Source organism: Electrophorus electricus, chromosome 10 (assembly GCF_041902795.1).
Source record: "Electrophorus electricus isolate QZ-2024a chromosome 10, ASM4190279v1, whole genome shotgun sequence".
Lineage (NCBI taxonomy): Eukaryota > Metazoa > Chordata > Actinopteri > Gymnotiformes > Gymnotidae > Electrophorus > Electrophorus electricus.
Window position 1 is genome coordinate 31,182,594 of NC_137506.1, and position 14,602 is coordinate 31,197,195.

At 43.2% G+C, this 14,602-nt stretch overlaps 3 protein-coding genes across 3 annotated transcripts; all 3 read right to left on the reverse strand.

The window, feature by feature from the left end:
* Positions 1 to 1,166: 1,166 nt before the first annotated feature.
* mrpl35 (mitochondrial ribosomal protein L35) lies at positions 1,167 to 2,932 on the reverse strand. Its single transcript, XM_027019606.3, has 4 exons — positions 2,843 to 2,932; positions 2,342 to 2,501; positions 1,921 to 2,065; positions 1,167 to 1,588 (listed from the first exon to the last, which is right to left on the reverse strand). Exons 1-4 carry the CDS (start codon positions 2,874 to 2,876, stop codon positions 1,406 to 1,408), a joined length of 522 nt encoding a protein of 173 aa, XP_026875407.2. The 5' UTR covers positions 2,877 to 2,932; the 3' UTR covers positions 1,167 to 1,405.
* A 426-nt stretch (positions 2,933 to 3,358) lies between these two features.
* Positions 3,359 to 9,230, reverse strand: si:dkey-21a6.5 (uncharacterized). Its single transcript, XM_027019588.3, has 9 exons — positions 8,879 to 9,230; positions 7,534 to 7,701; positions 6,567 to 6,705; positions 6,350 to 6,438; positions 6,117 to 6,180; positions 5,620 to 5,708; positions 4,653 to 4,765; positions 4,280 to 4,436; positions 3,359 to 4,087 (listed from the first exon to the last, which is right to left on the reverse strand). The coding sequence occupies exons 1-9, from the start codon at positions 8,916 to 8,918 to the stop codon at positions 3,930 to 3,932; spliced, it is 1,017 nt and encodes a 338-aa protein (XP_026875389.1). The 5' UTR covers positions 8,919 to 9,230; the 3' UTR covers positions 3,359 to 3,929.
* Positions 9,231 to 9,745: 515 nt separating this feature from the next.
* nt5c1ab (5'-nucleotidase, cytosolic IAb) lies at positions 9,746 to 13,245 on the reverse strand. Its single transcript, XM_027019601.3, has 6 exons — positions 12,848 to 13,245; positions 12,035 to 12,202; positions 11,707 to 11,836; positions 11,258 to 11,380; positions 10,960 to 11,144; positions 9,746 to 10,776 (listed from the first exon to the last, which is right to left on the reverse strand). The coding sequence occupies exons 1-6, from the start codon at positions 12,893 to 12,895 to the stop codon at positions 10,402 to 10,404; spliced, it is 1,029 nt and encodes a 342-aa protein (XP_026875402.2). The 5' UTR covers positions 12,896 to 13,245; the 3' UTR covers positions 9,746 to 10,401.
* Positions 13,246 to 14,602: the final 1,357 nt, after the last annotated feature.

A 14,602-nucleotide genomic window follows, 5' to 3' on the forward strand; every position in this document is an offset into this window, starting at 1 on the left:
CTCATGTGTTTTTCAGATATCAGGTAGCAAATGTTCGTTTCATATCGCAGGCACACAGCTGAATGTTTTCTCAGCAGCATGGCTAGGTCCAACTACACAACAGTCTTCCGGGACAGTTAGTTCGATCTTATCACAGCTACTCTGTGTTTACACTTAAACTATTAACTTTGGAAGAATAAGGAAGGCAGAACTAAAGGCAGTGAATATTATTGGGAAAGACCAGACACATGCCATGAAAACAAGGTGGAAAAGGGGAGAATTCAAACATCAACGGCTGCTCAGGGCTTTGTGTTTCAGACCGCTTCAGTGGCCGTGGCCAGACAGGCACCTCAGCGTCTGCATCTCAGCTGTGGCTTCATATACCAACAGAAAAAAAAGGAAAGATGGAAAAAATACAAACCATGCACAAAAAACTCCACCCAACTCTCCTAAATGTGAACATGTGTTTACATATTGTGTGAAATCATATTTGGTCTCACCTGATGCTACACTTTAAAAATGTTGTCTGTGATGTGTTTTTTGTAAGCGAGTTATTAAAGGCACAACCTTTCCAGTCTAAAGACCAGGCTAACTGCAGAAACGCATCTGTTCCATACACTCGTCTCAATGTTAGGCCTGCAACAGGTTGTTATGAATAAGTGTGTGTTCTATAGCCTTAGAAACACGAGAGCTGTGCTACTTTATCACAAATGTAAATGCTAAAAGCAGAGGCTGTGCCTTTAATGCCTGTTATTGACTTTAATCAGTGTGTTGTTTACTTTGATTAGTCTGTTCGTTGAAGCTCCCTGTACGTGATTGGATAAGAGAATGAGTGGACATGCCCAATGCGGTTGGGACTTTATAAGGGTGACAGAGCCTCGCTTTCTTCATGATCAAACAGAATGGCTTACAGCACTCCTGTAAAAAAAAGTGTAATTCAGAATGTAGCGCTGACATCTGGCAGGCCAGAGTAATACTCATGCTTTTAAACAATAGCCTTATGTGGAAAAGAACCTGCTGTAAAGTAGTGGACTGATCTGTCAGAAACCTTTTAAATGTATCTGATGGTGTGTTTACCTCAGTTATTAAAAAGCAGACAGAATACCCATCCATGACTCCTTTGACTTCATTTCAGTCACACTATATTTACTATTTTAGTAGGTATTAGGTAGAACTGAAAACAGATGTTTTATGAATTTTATGAATTTACTTTATTAATATATTTTATTGACTCTGTCCATGATGGATGCACATGCCTTTGTTTTAATTTTTTTTCTTTTTTCCCCAGTTACAGTTGCAGAAAGCAAGATTCAGAAATGGTCAAATGTTCGTGGAGGTTGTCACTGTCAACAGAGTAGGTCACGAACAAGCATTTTCTTCATATAACAGTACAGGTGTAATATGCTAAGAGGTTATAGGTTACAGGTTATAGGTTAACCCTATCATGGTACTTCTGGTAAGGATCATTAAGAAACCAGTTTCTTCTTTTCCAAAAGGATGTGGTCATTTTGTCTAGTTTTTTGCATTGAGTCTTACTGCAGAACACGTGCTCTCGTAAGCGCTTTTTTCTGGCCGCTGACTTCTTCCAAAGCTTCTTCTTGTATCCTGCCTGAAAAATATATATGACAGGGAAAAAGTTCACTGAAGAGCAAGTTGAATTGCACAGGATGTACCATGTAGTAAGTATATCAAATTCATGTTCGACAGTGTAAGCAAAATGACAGTGAAAAGTCTGGGTTGAACTAAAAGCAGAAACATTTGGTTTAAAATATGTTCAAAGAACACAGTTGCTATTAAAAAACAGTCAAATGTAACCTTATTTTAAAATAAACAGGAAATGTGCCTCACAAAGTGAAGAAGATATACTGTACAAATGTATTTCGGTGGTTAAGAATTCAGCTGAATAAAGGCAGCGAGTGTGAAGAAGGCGCCGCCCCTCACCTTTCTCCTGACCCACAGGCCGCAGTGCAGCCTGAGAAACCGCTGCACCACAGACCTCAACGTCTTCCTCTTGCCCTTCTTCAGACTGCAGGACGTGAGGTTTCTAGTGGGCTCAAGCTTCACTGATGGTATGAGGGGAGTGACGCTGCGCGTTGAGAGATGACAAATGAACGAACCAAGAACCAACTGTGTTAATCCCAGCGACTACTGAAACATCATCCAATGGCAGGAGTTTTATGAGAATCATAAGCCGCGTAGTGCTTACAGGACGCGTTGCCACGTACTCTGTGATTAATGTAAGCGATTACTGTTGGGTCTTGCACCTAAACACTAAGCTTAGGCTATAATGACAGGCGTCTATCGGCACCACACGCTGATTTTGATGGCTCTGTGTGTGTGTGTGTGTGTGTGTGTGTGTTACCGGCGCAGTAGCGTCTGCTGCCCGGCCCCGTGGAACTGCGGGAGCGGGCTGAAGTCCGTCCGCCCGCGGACAAGCGTGGAGAAGCGCGCGGGCAGCGGCGCGACTCTGGCCGCGTGCAGGAAGCGGTCCCGTCCCCACGCGGCCAGAGGTCTCAGCAGGCCTGCACACACGAGCAGGTTCGGCAGGCTGTTAGCAGCTGGCCGTGCGCGTAGACACACACTGTTTGCGATCTGGCTCGCACCTAAAAACGCTGCGCGTCGCGATATTTCGTTCCCATTTATGATTATTGTGCCTTACGAATATACAACTGAAGCAGCGTAAACTGTATTTACCTGTGGCAGTACACACACGCGTGGCCAGGGCTGTCTAACTAACGTTACTAAACTACAACTTACAACTTAGATAATCTAGTTGGATAATACAACACACTGACAACAAGGGCACATGACTAAGAAATAACGTGGCACATTTTTTTTTAAACGCAAATGTCAAAGCAGCTACCTGAGAGCCCTCTGCTCGCCAAGGTGGCCGCCATCTTGGAGTGTTACGGCGACCCTTGAACTCCACTACGGCGCGCGGCGAGTACAAACCCAACGCAAAGCAAAACCAAAGAAAGTCGCAGTAAGGGAAATCTTTAAACGTCTAGTTTAAACTGAAAATTAAACCATAATAACCAAATAATATATATACTCGCCACTGACCTAAATTGTATAAAAATAAAACGGATTTCTAATAGTAAAGGTTACGTGCTGTATCTTTCGTGCTTTTATGTCAGCTCCTTTATTCAACACTTTTAGGAAAAATCACTCAGAACATTTGAGATTGCTCTCAATTCTCAGTAAATCATTTGTGATAAAAGTGCACAACTGTATTCTTCAGCCTTCTGTAGTGTCACTATTGAGGCCAATATTGCAAACACAACATGCTGCTCTTACGTGTGGGATGATAGATAAAACATGGATAGAGCCATTGTTAAGCAAAATAACTTACAATCAATACAAATTCAGAAGAAGTCAGTTGAAGGTTGTGCAAAGCATTTTATTCATTTCCATTCCCTGCCCAGAACTACTGTCCAGTGTGCATTTAAAAACTTTTAAAATTCTATGAATAAACACTTACACATAACACACAGATCCGTAAGTACCATAGGTAATAAAAACTGAGTGGCACCAGAGAATAAATATGAGCTAAACAAGACAGCCAGAGTCAGTGCATAAACAATCTTGACCAGTACTGGTACCATTTCCCTGTACAATACACTCAAACAAAACAATACTTAAAGAAAAACACTAAAGTTCCCCCCCCCCCCCTTACTCACGATTACTGTCAACAGATCAAAAATAACAATTAGATTTGTAGTCCAAAGTGAACTAGTTAAAAAGAAGAAATACTCCCATCAGAGTTTTGGAACCATAAACACAGAACAGCATTATACAACAGTCTGACTTGTCCGAGTGCACATTCAGAGACAGAATGCAGCCAAGAACATATCAAATAGCCAATAAGTGTTTCCTGTCCCTTTCATAGGAAGTCCAACTTTTCAGCACATGACCTTGTGGAGTTTTGAGTTGGGTCACCTCATGCCACGTCACCACCCTGCATACACAGGCTCTGCGTTGCCCAGGACGCCATACAAACGGCCAGCCGGTTGATTCCTCCGCAGCAGAGGAGCGCGAGAGACCAACAGCTCGTTATCCGTATCCCTCCGCCTCCGCATAATCAGCAAGATGACAATCAGGAGAACTACTGACGAGATGAATCACACAGACAGACAGACACAGAGAAAGAGAAGCACAAAGGCATAACAATACAAGGTGTAAAAAAAAAAAATCTACCATATAAAACCTTAATTCTGTTGCATCCAGTTGTATGTCATTAAAGTTATTTTATTGTAATCTGGAGTTTTCTGGGGAAAGACGTTAATGAGAAAGTTCGTACTCCCTCCTCCAATGACCAGCAGAGCTATGGTGACAGGAGCAAAGTTACACGTGTCCCCAACCTTCTTGAAGAAGGTCTCCATGCAGTACCCTGGCGCAGTGCTGCCCTCTGGGCAGAACGCATCACTGGGGCACTGGATGGGGCTCACATTGGGACTCTGGAACCAGAAGAGGAACAAAAGGTTGGCCTCAGCCATACATGCAGTTAGACTTCCAGATGAACTATGCCACCATCACTCCTGTGTCTAACTACATTAGCATGTCAGCAGTACCTCTGAATTCCTGTTTTAGATGTCAGGGGCCAGGTCATTGTGACTACATATAAGAAACAATGTGTGTGTGTGTGTGTGTGTGTGTGTGTATTAATCACGTACTGGGCAGTAGTGGTTTTCAGGGCAAAGGTCACAGTTCTCCTGGCCCCAGTGAATCTGATAGTAACCGCTGCTGCAGATCTGACACACTGTCTGAAGGGAGGACTTGTGCATGCCTATCCAACAGACACACACACACACACACACACACACACACACACATACACACACACACAAATGTTCAGGATAGAAAACAATTCATACAGGCAAACCAAGAAAGGAAAGCACCACCACATAAAAGCGAGTGGTACAGTTCTAAGTGGTTTAGATCATGGTGTCTACATAGGCAAATGAAAATTTAAAAGCACAAAATAGATTTCCAGACTTTCCACACATTGCTTATAAATATCAGATTAGTGACCGCTGATCACGTTTTCTGCTGTGGAAACGCACAAGTCCTTCGGTGTTGGCGGTACAGCCTCCGCTGTGGCTGGGACTATGTGGGCTCCCCAGAGAGCTGCATGCACTTCCCCCTTGAAATCCTCTCGGGATTTATTGCTGCGTGTTCATTAATCCTGTCTTGAACCAACACTGAGACTATTCATTTCAATCGTTCTCAAACCCAACATCCCGTAGAGGTTCAACACCCTCCATGGGACCGTGGCCCAAATGGCATTACGCTGCAATTCACGAATGAGCCTAAATGTCAATATTAATATTAACATCCACTATTCAGTGTGGCCAGAGAAAGATGTTTCTCTTTTTTGAGTGTTGCTCCTTCCCAGGTTCCCTGCCACCTCTGGGAGTCGCCACCTCCAAAACTGGTCTTTTTAAGATGCCCTCGATACAGCCATGTAACATCTCTTTTCACATTTGGTTCCCTTCATTAATTTCACTAGTGCATTCTGTGCTTGAACCACATGCACTTTCCGCAGGACTCACTTCTCTAATAACACTTGTCTGGAGAGTGTCTACATTCCCCACAGCGCATTAGTAACATGGAATACGATTGGCTGGAGTTCCGGGTTACCTGGGCGACAGGGGGAGCACTCTGTGGTGCCGACCTGCAGTGCTTCTGATCCAGCAGGACAGAGTGGGCAGTGAACACACCTGGAGGAGCTGTTGGACAGGCAGAGACAAATCATGTCACGTGGCACTTTAATACACTCAATACCAGTGGCTGGATATGCAGTAATGACACACACGTCCTGCATCACCGTAATGACTACTAAAAAAATGCCAAATATAGTTATACAGCCGGATAGTTGTACTTTATTAATCCCACAAGAGGAAATCTGGGTGCACACAGGAAAATGAATAAGAATCAAAAGCAGTACCTTGACGGTGGTTTGCGTTTTATAGATCCCAGGGTAAGGGGCACGTGACAGTGCGAAACAGGATAAACAATGCTGCTGTAGCACTGTCACCTATTGCCGCCTACCGTCATGAAAAGTGAAGGAGCCCAGAAGGTCTCGACGTGCATCTATAAAAGTCCAGCAAAGTACCGCAGCTCAGGTCAGAACTTACTTGCAGTATGTGCCTTCTGGACACGAATTACAAAAGGTGGCATTCTCCTCAGACATATGAAAGCCTACAAAAAAACCCCCCACAAAACACGCATGACCGTCTGACAGTTTCATTCTTCATCAATCAGAAATGTGCAGTATTCTACAATAACACAAGCTTTTAGTCATCACCTTATAAATCTCATGAGTCCATTAGAGAGATATTTATTGTTTGGCAGAGAACACAGCAGCTACCTGGTGCACAGGCCTGGCAGGAGGAAGAACCGGTTTGGTTGCTGTATGACCCAGGAGGACACGGCTGACATGCAGGGCTTCCCACGTGGCTGAGCGGAGCAACAGGTAGAGGGAGGACACAGCTGACATGCAGGGCTTCCCATGCGGCTGAGCGGGTTTATAGCACTAAACCTGCAGGCGGCCCTGCTGCTGAAACGCATGGCCTGTGGTTACTCACCTGCTGTAGAAGCCAGCCAAGCAGGGACGGCAGGACTGCTGGCCTGCCAGCGGCTGTTGGAAGCCCAGAGAACAAGGCACACAGGCCCCAGAAGACACACACATCCCTCCCTCCAGACAGCACGAGCACAACAAGGTTCCTGACGGAGAAAGAGAAAGTGTGACGTAGTCTGTGCTTTTACTAAAACGCACAGCTTGGTGTTTTTAGAATACCGCTCGGTTTTGCACACTGCAAATGAAACAAATATATTAATAACGTTTTATTACCGTTTATTACTGTCTAGCTTTAGTAGTTAACATACGCTAAATGACAGCTATGCCCAGTAGGCTTCCAGGTTTATACCCAGGGTTTATTCTGAGCGTGACTCTCTGTGTGACTCTCTCTCTGCCTCTGTGGAAGGAGGCTCCAAGGTCAGGAGGTGATATGCTCTGAGCTGAGGCCTCTGAGGCTTAATCTACCCCTCCCTTCTCTCCTCCTCCTCCTCTTTTCTCTTTCCTTTTTCTCAATTCCGATTTCACTGTTGTGTTGTCAGATTGACTGCCTGTAATAAGACTAGCACCCTTTTCTGACTAAGAAAAAACTGATCTGAAGCTTCCCCACACAAGCAAATAAAGATCAGCTCAGGATTACTACAGCCAGAGAAGATGACATGCATAAGGACTCTTCTGTCCTGGAAATCCCAGGGGGTGGAGTTAATGTCCCTAGGCTGCAGAATTGTCTCTTCACTGAGTCACTAAGCACTTAAATATTCCCTTAAATCTTTTACTGTCTTCTCTTCCATTCTAATTGGGGTATTCTTGACACTGACCCATTGACGCTCACATGAGGAACTGTACTAAAGCACTGCTGTAATCCCCTTTGGACGAGGGTGTCCGCCCAACGCTGTAAATGAAGTCGAAATACAAACATTTTGAAGACAAGCGACTGCCGTAGCTCGGCGTTCCCACCGTGGGACAACACTACCCACCGTTGTTGGAGTAGGAGCCTGGAACGCAAGCTGCACAGGTGGATGTGTTGAAGGTGGAGCAGTCAGGAGCAGTGGTGGTGCTAGGAGTGGTGGTGGTGGTGGTGACATTCTCAATGACTGTGGTGGCTGTCAGAGCAGGGGTGAGAGTCGTTTGGCTCCTCACTAGTCCTACACACACACAGAAATATACATGGTGTTTCATGACTAATAAACAACAATTCAGTAAACAATAACTGCACACTGCATTTTATGGCATTTAGCTGATGCTTATATCCAAAGTGACTTACAATTATGACTGAATACACCTTGAGCAATTGAGGGTTAAGGGTCTTGCTCAGGCGCCCAACAGTGGCAACTTGGCAGTGGTGGGACCTGAACTGGCAACCTTCTGATTACTAGTCGAGTGTGGACAGTTTCATCCAGTGGTAAAATTAATGCTTGTTTTATTTCTTTACAAACCCAACAAGGTTACATAGACCAGTATAGATTTGGGAATTAACTGTTCTACCAACTAAACAACTAATCTAAACTGCATATCTACAAGTGCAACAACCGAGAAGCCGAGATTATCAGTCAGACAGTGCAAAGACGCTCAACGAGCCGACACCCTGCACGATAACCATGGCAACAAAATCGAAAGTGAAATGAACTGAATATATTTTTAATGTAGGTTGAGCCAACAGAGACCTTACAGGGCCGAACAACGACTTTTTTGAGGTGTTCAGTGTGTCAGCACACAACCGAACAGAGCCTGTATTGTAAGAGTAATCACTTGTGGAATGTGCTTGGCTGCTCTCCTGAAGTGGATGTTGCCTTTAATTCAGACGTGCAATTATTCTAAGAGACTGGTCATATGATTTCAACAAGTTGCGGTTGCCATCTCGGATGGTTCCCTTGTATACACTGGAAAATTTGAAGGCAACTTCGAAATTGTGAAATACACATTTACTTATATTTAAGGAAGTATTTCTTCCTTACGTTTAACAACGTACACATAAACAAAAGTACTAAATATATAAACTTAGATATTTAATTGCGTCACATCTGACCCGTTCCCTTTGATAAATATTGTTAATTATAACTGGTCCATTTAATGACTAAATCGCTCCGTTTTTTTAGAGCTGTCAAGTCTCTGAGCAACATTCTCCTCATATGTGGCCTGCCACCAGCGGGGGACACATGCCATCATTTCAAATATACCATCACTTAGACAATCGGCACTACTGAAATAACGCAAAAGGTAAAGAAATGGAAACGCTCTCATTTTATTGGCCATGCCGAGGACAGCCAGCCCCCAACGTGCTACGGTTTGGAAATCTCGCTACATAGAGTGCATTTAACTTACCTAACAAGCAAGCGACGGCATAAAAGTCCAGGTTTCCCATGTTCCAGGGATTCGGTAGAGTCTCACCAGTTTTCTTTTTTATTTATCGGATTAAGTTCATGGCCATGTCTTGTATTTTGGCAAAACAATTAAGAACTGATCGCGAATCTCCACTTACTCCCTTCAGTCTCATCAGTCATATGACAAGTGACTAACCATGTGAGTAGGAACAATGCAAAAACTAATCTTAGAAGGCGTCTACGAGAAGTAAAAGTAACTCCCACTAATGGTTAACTTGCTTCATAGTATAAACACGTTGCGTGTGTAAAGACGAAAACGGAGGACCGGGTTTGCATCTGCACAGTACCAGTCTAAAAAGTTTACCACTTTCCAAATCGACAGAACCCGCCCATAGCGCACGGTACACGTGGGCCACAGCCGCGAGCCACGTTCACGCCACCGGGCTGACAAATGTAAACATGAACCAAATAGAGCAACTTCTCCACTCAGATGTTGGCGAATCACCCTTCCCTGTATAGAGACAGACCACTGTCCACACTCGTCTCCTTCTCCTCCAGACCTGACGAACTCAGCCAAGCTCAATTATAAATAGTTGTTATGAACGCTTATGGCACTATTTGTTTTTAAAAAACAACTTTCCTATATGAATCATTTGCAGGGATACAATCTCTCCAAATGTATACAGTATAACATAAAATAATATGTAATAATATAAATAACATACAATAATCAATAAATATTATACACACACGTATGTATGTATGTATATATATATATATATATATATATATGAGTTATATATAACACAAATGTAAACGACTAAATAACTGCTTCATGTTTTGTTATAAAAATCATGTTAACCTTTGACAGACCATGTCTAATAAACACAGTAACTCAGTCTAAAATGTATGACAGTAGAATCCATAATATATTTCAAGGTAACTTTTGAGTGTGAGTTCTTTCATATACAATGAGCTCTTACAAATCCCAAGTAATAATATTTAAGTCATCGCCAGTTGCAAAACTTGACTTTTGATATTAGTAACTTTGATGTTTTCCATGTGGCTTTTAAGTGCTTTGGTTTTGTTTGGTCAGAAGCCAAGTGCCGGTATGGCCCTGTTTTGCATCTGTTTGCCAATATCCCCTTTTGGTAAGAGTTTTCTAGGTTTGTCTGTGTATCATCTGACCACTGTGACACACCAAGTATTTGCTGAAGTCCACTTTGCTCCATTAGTAAACGTATACAACTACATAAAATCCACATTAACTCATGGGAAGCATAACTGAGCAATCAATGCTAAATGGATAATGTTGCTCGTGAGATTCAGCCAGAGATGGTGAATTTGGCTTTAGCATGTAAAAGTGGTTTTGTTCCAACCATTTGGCTTTGCTAATCAGCACATAAGCAGGTGAAACTGGAGGACACTGTGGCAGGACTTTAAACATTACAACTTCTGTATATAGCATAATGAGGCTGCTATGCCATGACAAAATCAAATGATGAATGTTTTATTTTTGACAGGTCACTTGGTAAAGGAAGTGGACTGTTTGGTATCCTTTGCCTGCTTTGGGGACAATGTCTTGGCAATCCCATATGGAACATGAGCTGCCACCGTGCCCAGCTCTGCTGCCCCCTCGATGTGAAACATCTGATCATCGAAAAAAATGTGGGGCTTGATTTTCGCCAGCATGGGGCCCTTTGGGGCTCCAGCCAGGAAGAGGGCCTCATCGGTCTCCAGGCCCCAGGATCGCAGCGTTTTCAGGGCCCGCGTGCCTGAACTGGCTGCACTACGGGCCGTCACCAGATAGGTGCGGATGGGGCATTCCATGCGCTGGTCTTTGGCATAGAATTTCTTTTGCAGTTTTCCCAGAGATTCCAAGAATCCTTTTAATGGCCCCTACAGTGTAAAAAAAAGACAACTGTTAAGGAAAGAAAGGAGAAACGATTCATTTTTGAATTTGTTATTAAAAAGCTTCTCTGTCAATGAACCACCAAGACTCTGAAGCAGTACTGCATCTCATACTGCATCGCAACGTGTAACATTTTTCACTTGTAACGCTGCATCTCACCACTGACATACATGATCGAGGGGCCTGTTTTCGTGGGTCTTTTCATGCTCAAAGAACTTGTCCAGGCCCTGGGTTTTAAAGATTCTCTCGGACTCATCGGAGAACAGCACAGCATCTCCATCAAAGGCCACTCGCAGCTGCGTCTCCGACACCTCCACTGCCTTCTCTGGTCTGAATATGGTGGCCGCGGCAATTCCTTCAGGACCCACAGGAGCGGGACGCTCCGTCAGTAATCAGTGGTGTCTGCATGTCTGTAAATCTCATACCACATCCTCGGCAAAGCTTGTTTCCAGGTTCGCTCATTCTCACCTTCCTCTAAGGCCTCGATTACTTTTGTCGAGTTTGCAGACAGGTACAGGTTGGTATGGTAGGCTTTCAGGTAGCCGATTGGACTGTTACCTCCGGTCATACAGAAGCGCTCAACGGATAGCTCTGCGGAAGGCCGAAATCGCTTGCATTTACAAGAAGGTCTACTCTACACATATATTTGAGCACTGAGAGTTGGCTACCTTCCACCCACCTGTTGCTTAATCACTGTTAAAAACTAGCCTGATTACAAACTGGAAAAAATGAGAAAAACTCCCTTCTTTACATTACATTCATATGCTCAGCCAAATATATGACCTACTATTTTATTTCTAACATTATGGACCACACTGTTTACCTCCTCTGATCATTTGAAAGATTAGAGATGAAGATTAGAGATAATCTCTCAGATCCAGTTAAAGGTAAACATCACCGGGATTTTAGACACTTACTGTGGTGGTTGATTGAGTTGATGAGCCTGATTCCAACAGGAGCGTGATTGTTGGTCATCAGAACCACATCAAAAAGCTCTTCACTCCCTGGATAGAGAACCCTCAGCTGTGTATTTACTGCTTCCAAAGCCTGGATGAGACACACAAACAGACCCCCTCCCTCACTCACATAAATGTGAAAAAAAGATCAGTTTAACATGATCATTCAATATCACTCGCATGATATTGTACGATATCATCAACTGCATCATAAAACAGTGGGACGACATTTTGTAAAATGCATGCTGGCTTGAGAGATCATTCCCATGCGGATGTGTTTGTGCCAGACCTTAACAAAGGGGAACGCAGGTCCTGGCACAAATGGCTCCACCTCGTGCTCCATCTGGTACTTCAGGTACACCTCCATTCCCTTCTGCTGGGAGATCTGCTGCTCAGTGTCCATGTTGAAGAGGACCCGTGATGACACGGCAACAGTGATAGCATTTTCTGGCTTGGGCTGCAAAACACAAACAATACACCACACACGCTTGGAATAAGGCTTCAACTGAACTCCAATATTCCACCAAACACTACTGGGGTGGTTACTGTGATTAAAGTGTTGTGAAGTTCCTGGAGGAGTAATAGTAGTGACACATGTGCTCCTGACCACAAGACCGGTACTGGCTGGAAGGCAGACCACTCTCAGCTCAGCAACCTTACACATAACAATGACGTGTATAAGAATTTCTGCTACACTTATATACCAGCACAACACCGTGCCATGCACCATGCCAATATCTTATTATACTACAAACGGTTTTACCACCCAAATTCAGAGTCTGCAGTGGCCCTGTGTTCCACAAAGTGCGCAGTCTGTAAGTGTACATTTAAAGTAGGTATAAGTAAACATTGTTATGGTGGATTAACATGTTAGCCTCCTGCACACATGCGAAATTATGATGAAAAATAACTGCAGAATTAATTAATTTTAGATCGCTATGAAATTTACCTATATGTAATTTGTGTAGCAAATAAAAATTAACCTCGTTTAAAATAACCAAAGGCAATAAAATTAACACAACTACACAGTTTGGCTAGCCCACATCTTAGTTAAGCTTTCGTTTAGAATTTACACTGGAGATACCTTTATTTAAGAACTTACAAAGAAAACGACTCCCTCAACTCTCCGCCTGTCGTCGTTTCGACTCATGATCCTTCCTCTTCGGTGAACGGACGTTGGACGTTACCCTCACGCGATGTCTGAATGCAGTTTTGATTTGAATTTGGCGTAACAAAATAGCAACAAAAATACGTCATAATGTAAAGCGTTGGAATCCGCGGGAAACTCATTTTAATTCATTAGCTTCTCCTTCTTGGCAGCTCCCGCGACACACCTGCGCCTGCGCGTGTCTGTGGCGGGCATCGTCAGGCGCACACAGGCGATCTGGCAATCGCATATCCTTCAGTAGGCCTCACAGTGCGTTAAATGTAGCTCAGCATGAGATGAGAAGTGTGAGTGTGTGTGTCACACACACACTTGTACAATTGCAGTACAATTCTTAACATCCCAAGGCCTGTAAAACCTCCATCCCTTACTCGGACTCAAACGCATTTGCAGTGAGAATGAATACGTCCACCAGAAAAGCATGTGGACGCACTGACCTACAAAAGGATGCTGTTTAGACTACAAGTGTTCTCTTGGTGCTGACTTATCAACCTACAAATAAAACTGTGGCTGATTATATAAACACTTCAGAATCCTCCAGGACGATGCAGAGACCACGTACCCTTTTAAGGATCCTCCACTAATCTCCTACAGACCAGACCAAAACATCAAAGACGTGCTCGTCGAGTGAGATTAATGACCCTTCGTATAAGGGCTGTGGTACTGTAGCCTGCAACTGCTCCAGATGTTCTACATGTACATTTATTAACACAGGCACTAAAATAACTGACACAAAAAGATCAGTTGTCGTCCTCCCTTCTTCCTCATACATCACTGTGGGAGTTTGTCTACTGCATTATTATTATTATTATTAGTTGCATTTATATAGCGCCTTTCTCAAACTCAAGGACACTTTATAAATAACCTTTAAAAAAAAAAAAAAAACAAAAACACACACACACACACCTGATGAGAAGCGGCAGCCAATTTGTGCACCGCATACTCCCAGTCAGAAACCACAGCCCCCTGGGGGCTTTACTTGTATTACTTGTAAGAGATGTAATCAGCTTTCTGCTGGAGAACGCAAGAGAAGGCTTGCTGACTGGTTTGTTAAACGCCTCCCCACCATCAGAATTAAGTCGTGTCCAGTTGTAAGGCATTTTAATCCTAAAGGACACTGCATTAATGACACATCTGTTTGTACTGCCAGCTGTTGCTCTTTCAGCAGTGAAATTAGGAAACACTAAGGAAAAGATCAGATCTACACTCTTGGAACTCTAGACCTCCATGGAATTAATGTTATATTTAAACATCCACCCTTTCACACGTAAACTGGCTTTCTACTACTAATTCAGAAGCACTTTGCTTGCACAGCTGAAGGACCTCTGTCCCAAACATCCTGTTTCTCTAGAGTGCCATTTTCCAAACAGCAAAATTCTAATAGTTTCTAATACATTTGATACCGATTTGTTAAATAAACAAAGATAAATAAAGGAACAAATACTCCTCCATAAATGTAGCTCACAGTAAACGAATCTGCAAACACTGAGTTATTGACCAACTGAAGACCATGTTCTATGAAATTAGCCCGTTAATGAGTACTGCAGATGTAACAAATGCCACAGGCACACACTCTTACAACTCTTAACAGAGGGAGCCTCATCACTTATCCAGGGCATTAAAATATTATTTCTTGCTGCACAGGTAAAAATGTTATGTCTTTTATATCAGTTTTCATAACGCACCCAATTA

Excerpts from the sequence above, each read along its gene's own strand:
- mrpl35 (XM_027019606.3), bottom strand. The coding sequence starts at position 2,876 with ATGGCGGCCACCTTGGCGAGCAGAGGGCTCTCAG. Across the intron at positions 2,502-2,842 it reads GGCGAGCAGAGGGCTCTCAG|GCCTGCTGAGACCTCTGGCC; the intron begins GTAGCTGCTTTG and ends TCGTGTGTGCAG. Across the intron at positions 1,589-1,920 it reads GCCTGTGGGTCAGGAGAAAG|GCAGGATACAAGAAGAAGCT; the intron begins GTGAGGGGCGGC and ends TATATTTTTCAG.
- si:dkey-21a6.5 (XM_027019588.3), bottom strand. The coding sequence starts at position 8,918 with ATGGGAAACCTGGACTTTTATGCCGTCGCTTGCTTGTTAG. Across the intron at positions 7,702-8,878 it reads TGCCGTCGCTTGCTTGTTAG|GACTAGTGAGGAGCCAAACG; the intron begins GTAAGTTAAATG and ends GTGTGTGTGTAG. Across the intron at positions 4,088-4,279 it reads GCTGGTCATTGGAGGAGGGA|TAGTTCTCCTGATTGTCATC; the intron begins GTACGAACTTTC and ends TCATCTCGTCAG.
- nt5c1ab (XM_027019601.3), bottom strand. The coding sequence starts at position 12,895 with ATGAGTCGAAACGACGACAGGCGGAGAGTTGAGGGAGTCGTTTTCTTT. Across the intron at positions 11,837-12,034 it reads CTGCGTTCCCCTTTGTTAAG|GCTTTGGAAGCAGTAAATAC; the intron begins GTCTGGCACAAA and ends TGTCTCATCCAG. Across the intron at positions 11,145-11,257 it reads AATCGAGGCCTTAGAGGAAG|GAATTGCCGCGGCCACCATA; the intron begins GTGAGAATGAGC and ends TGGGTCCTGAAG.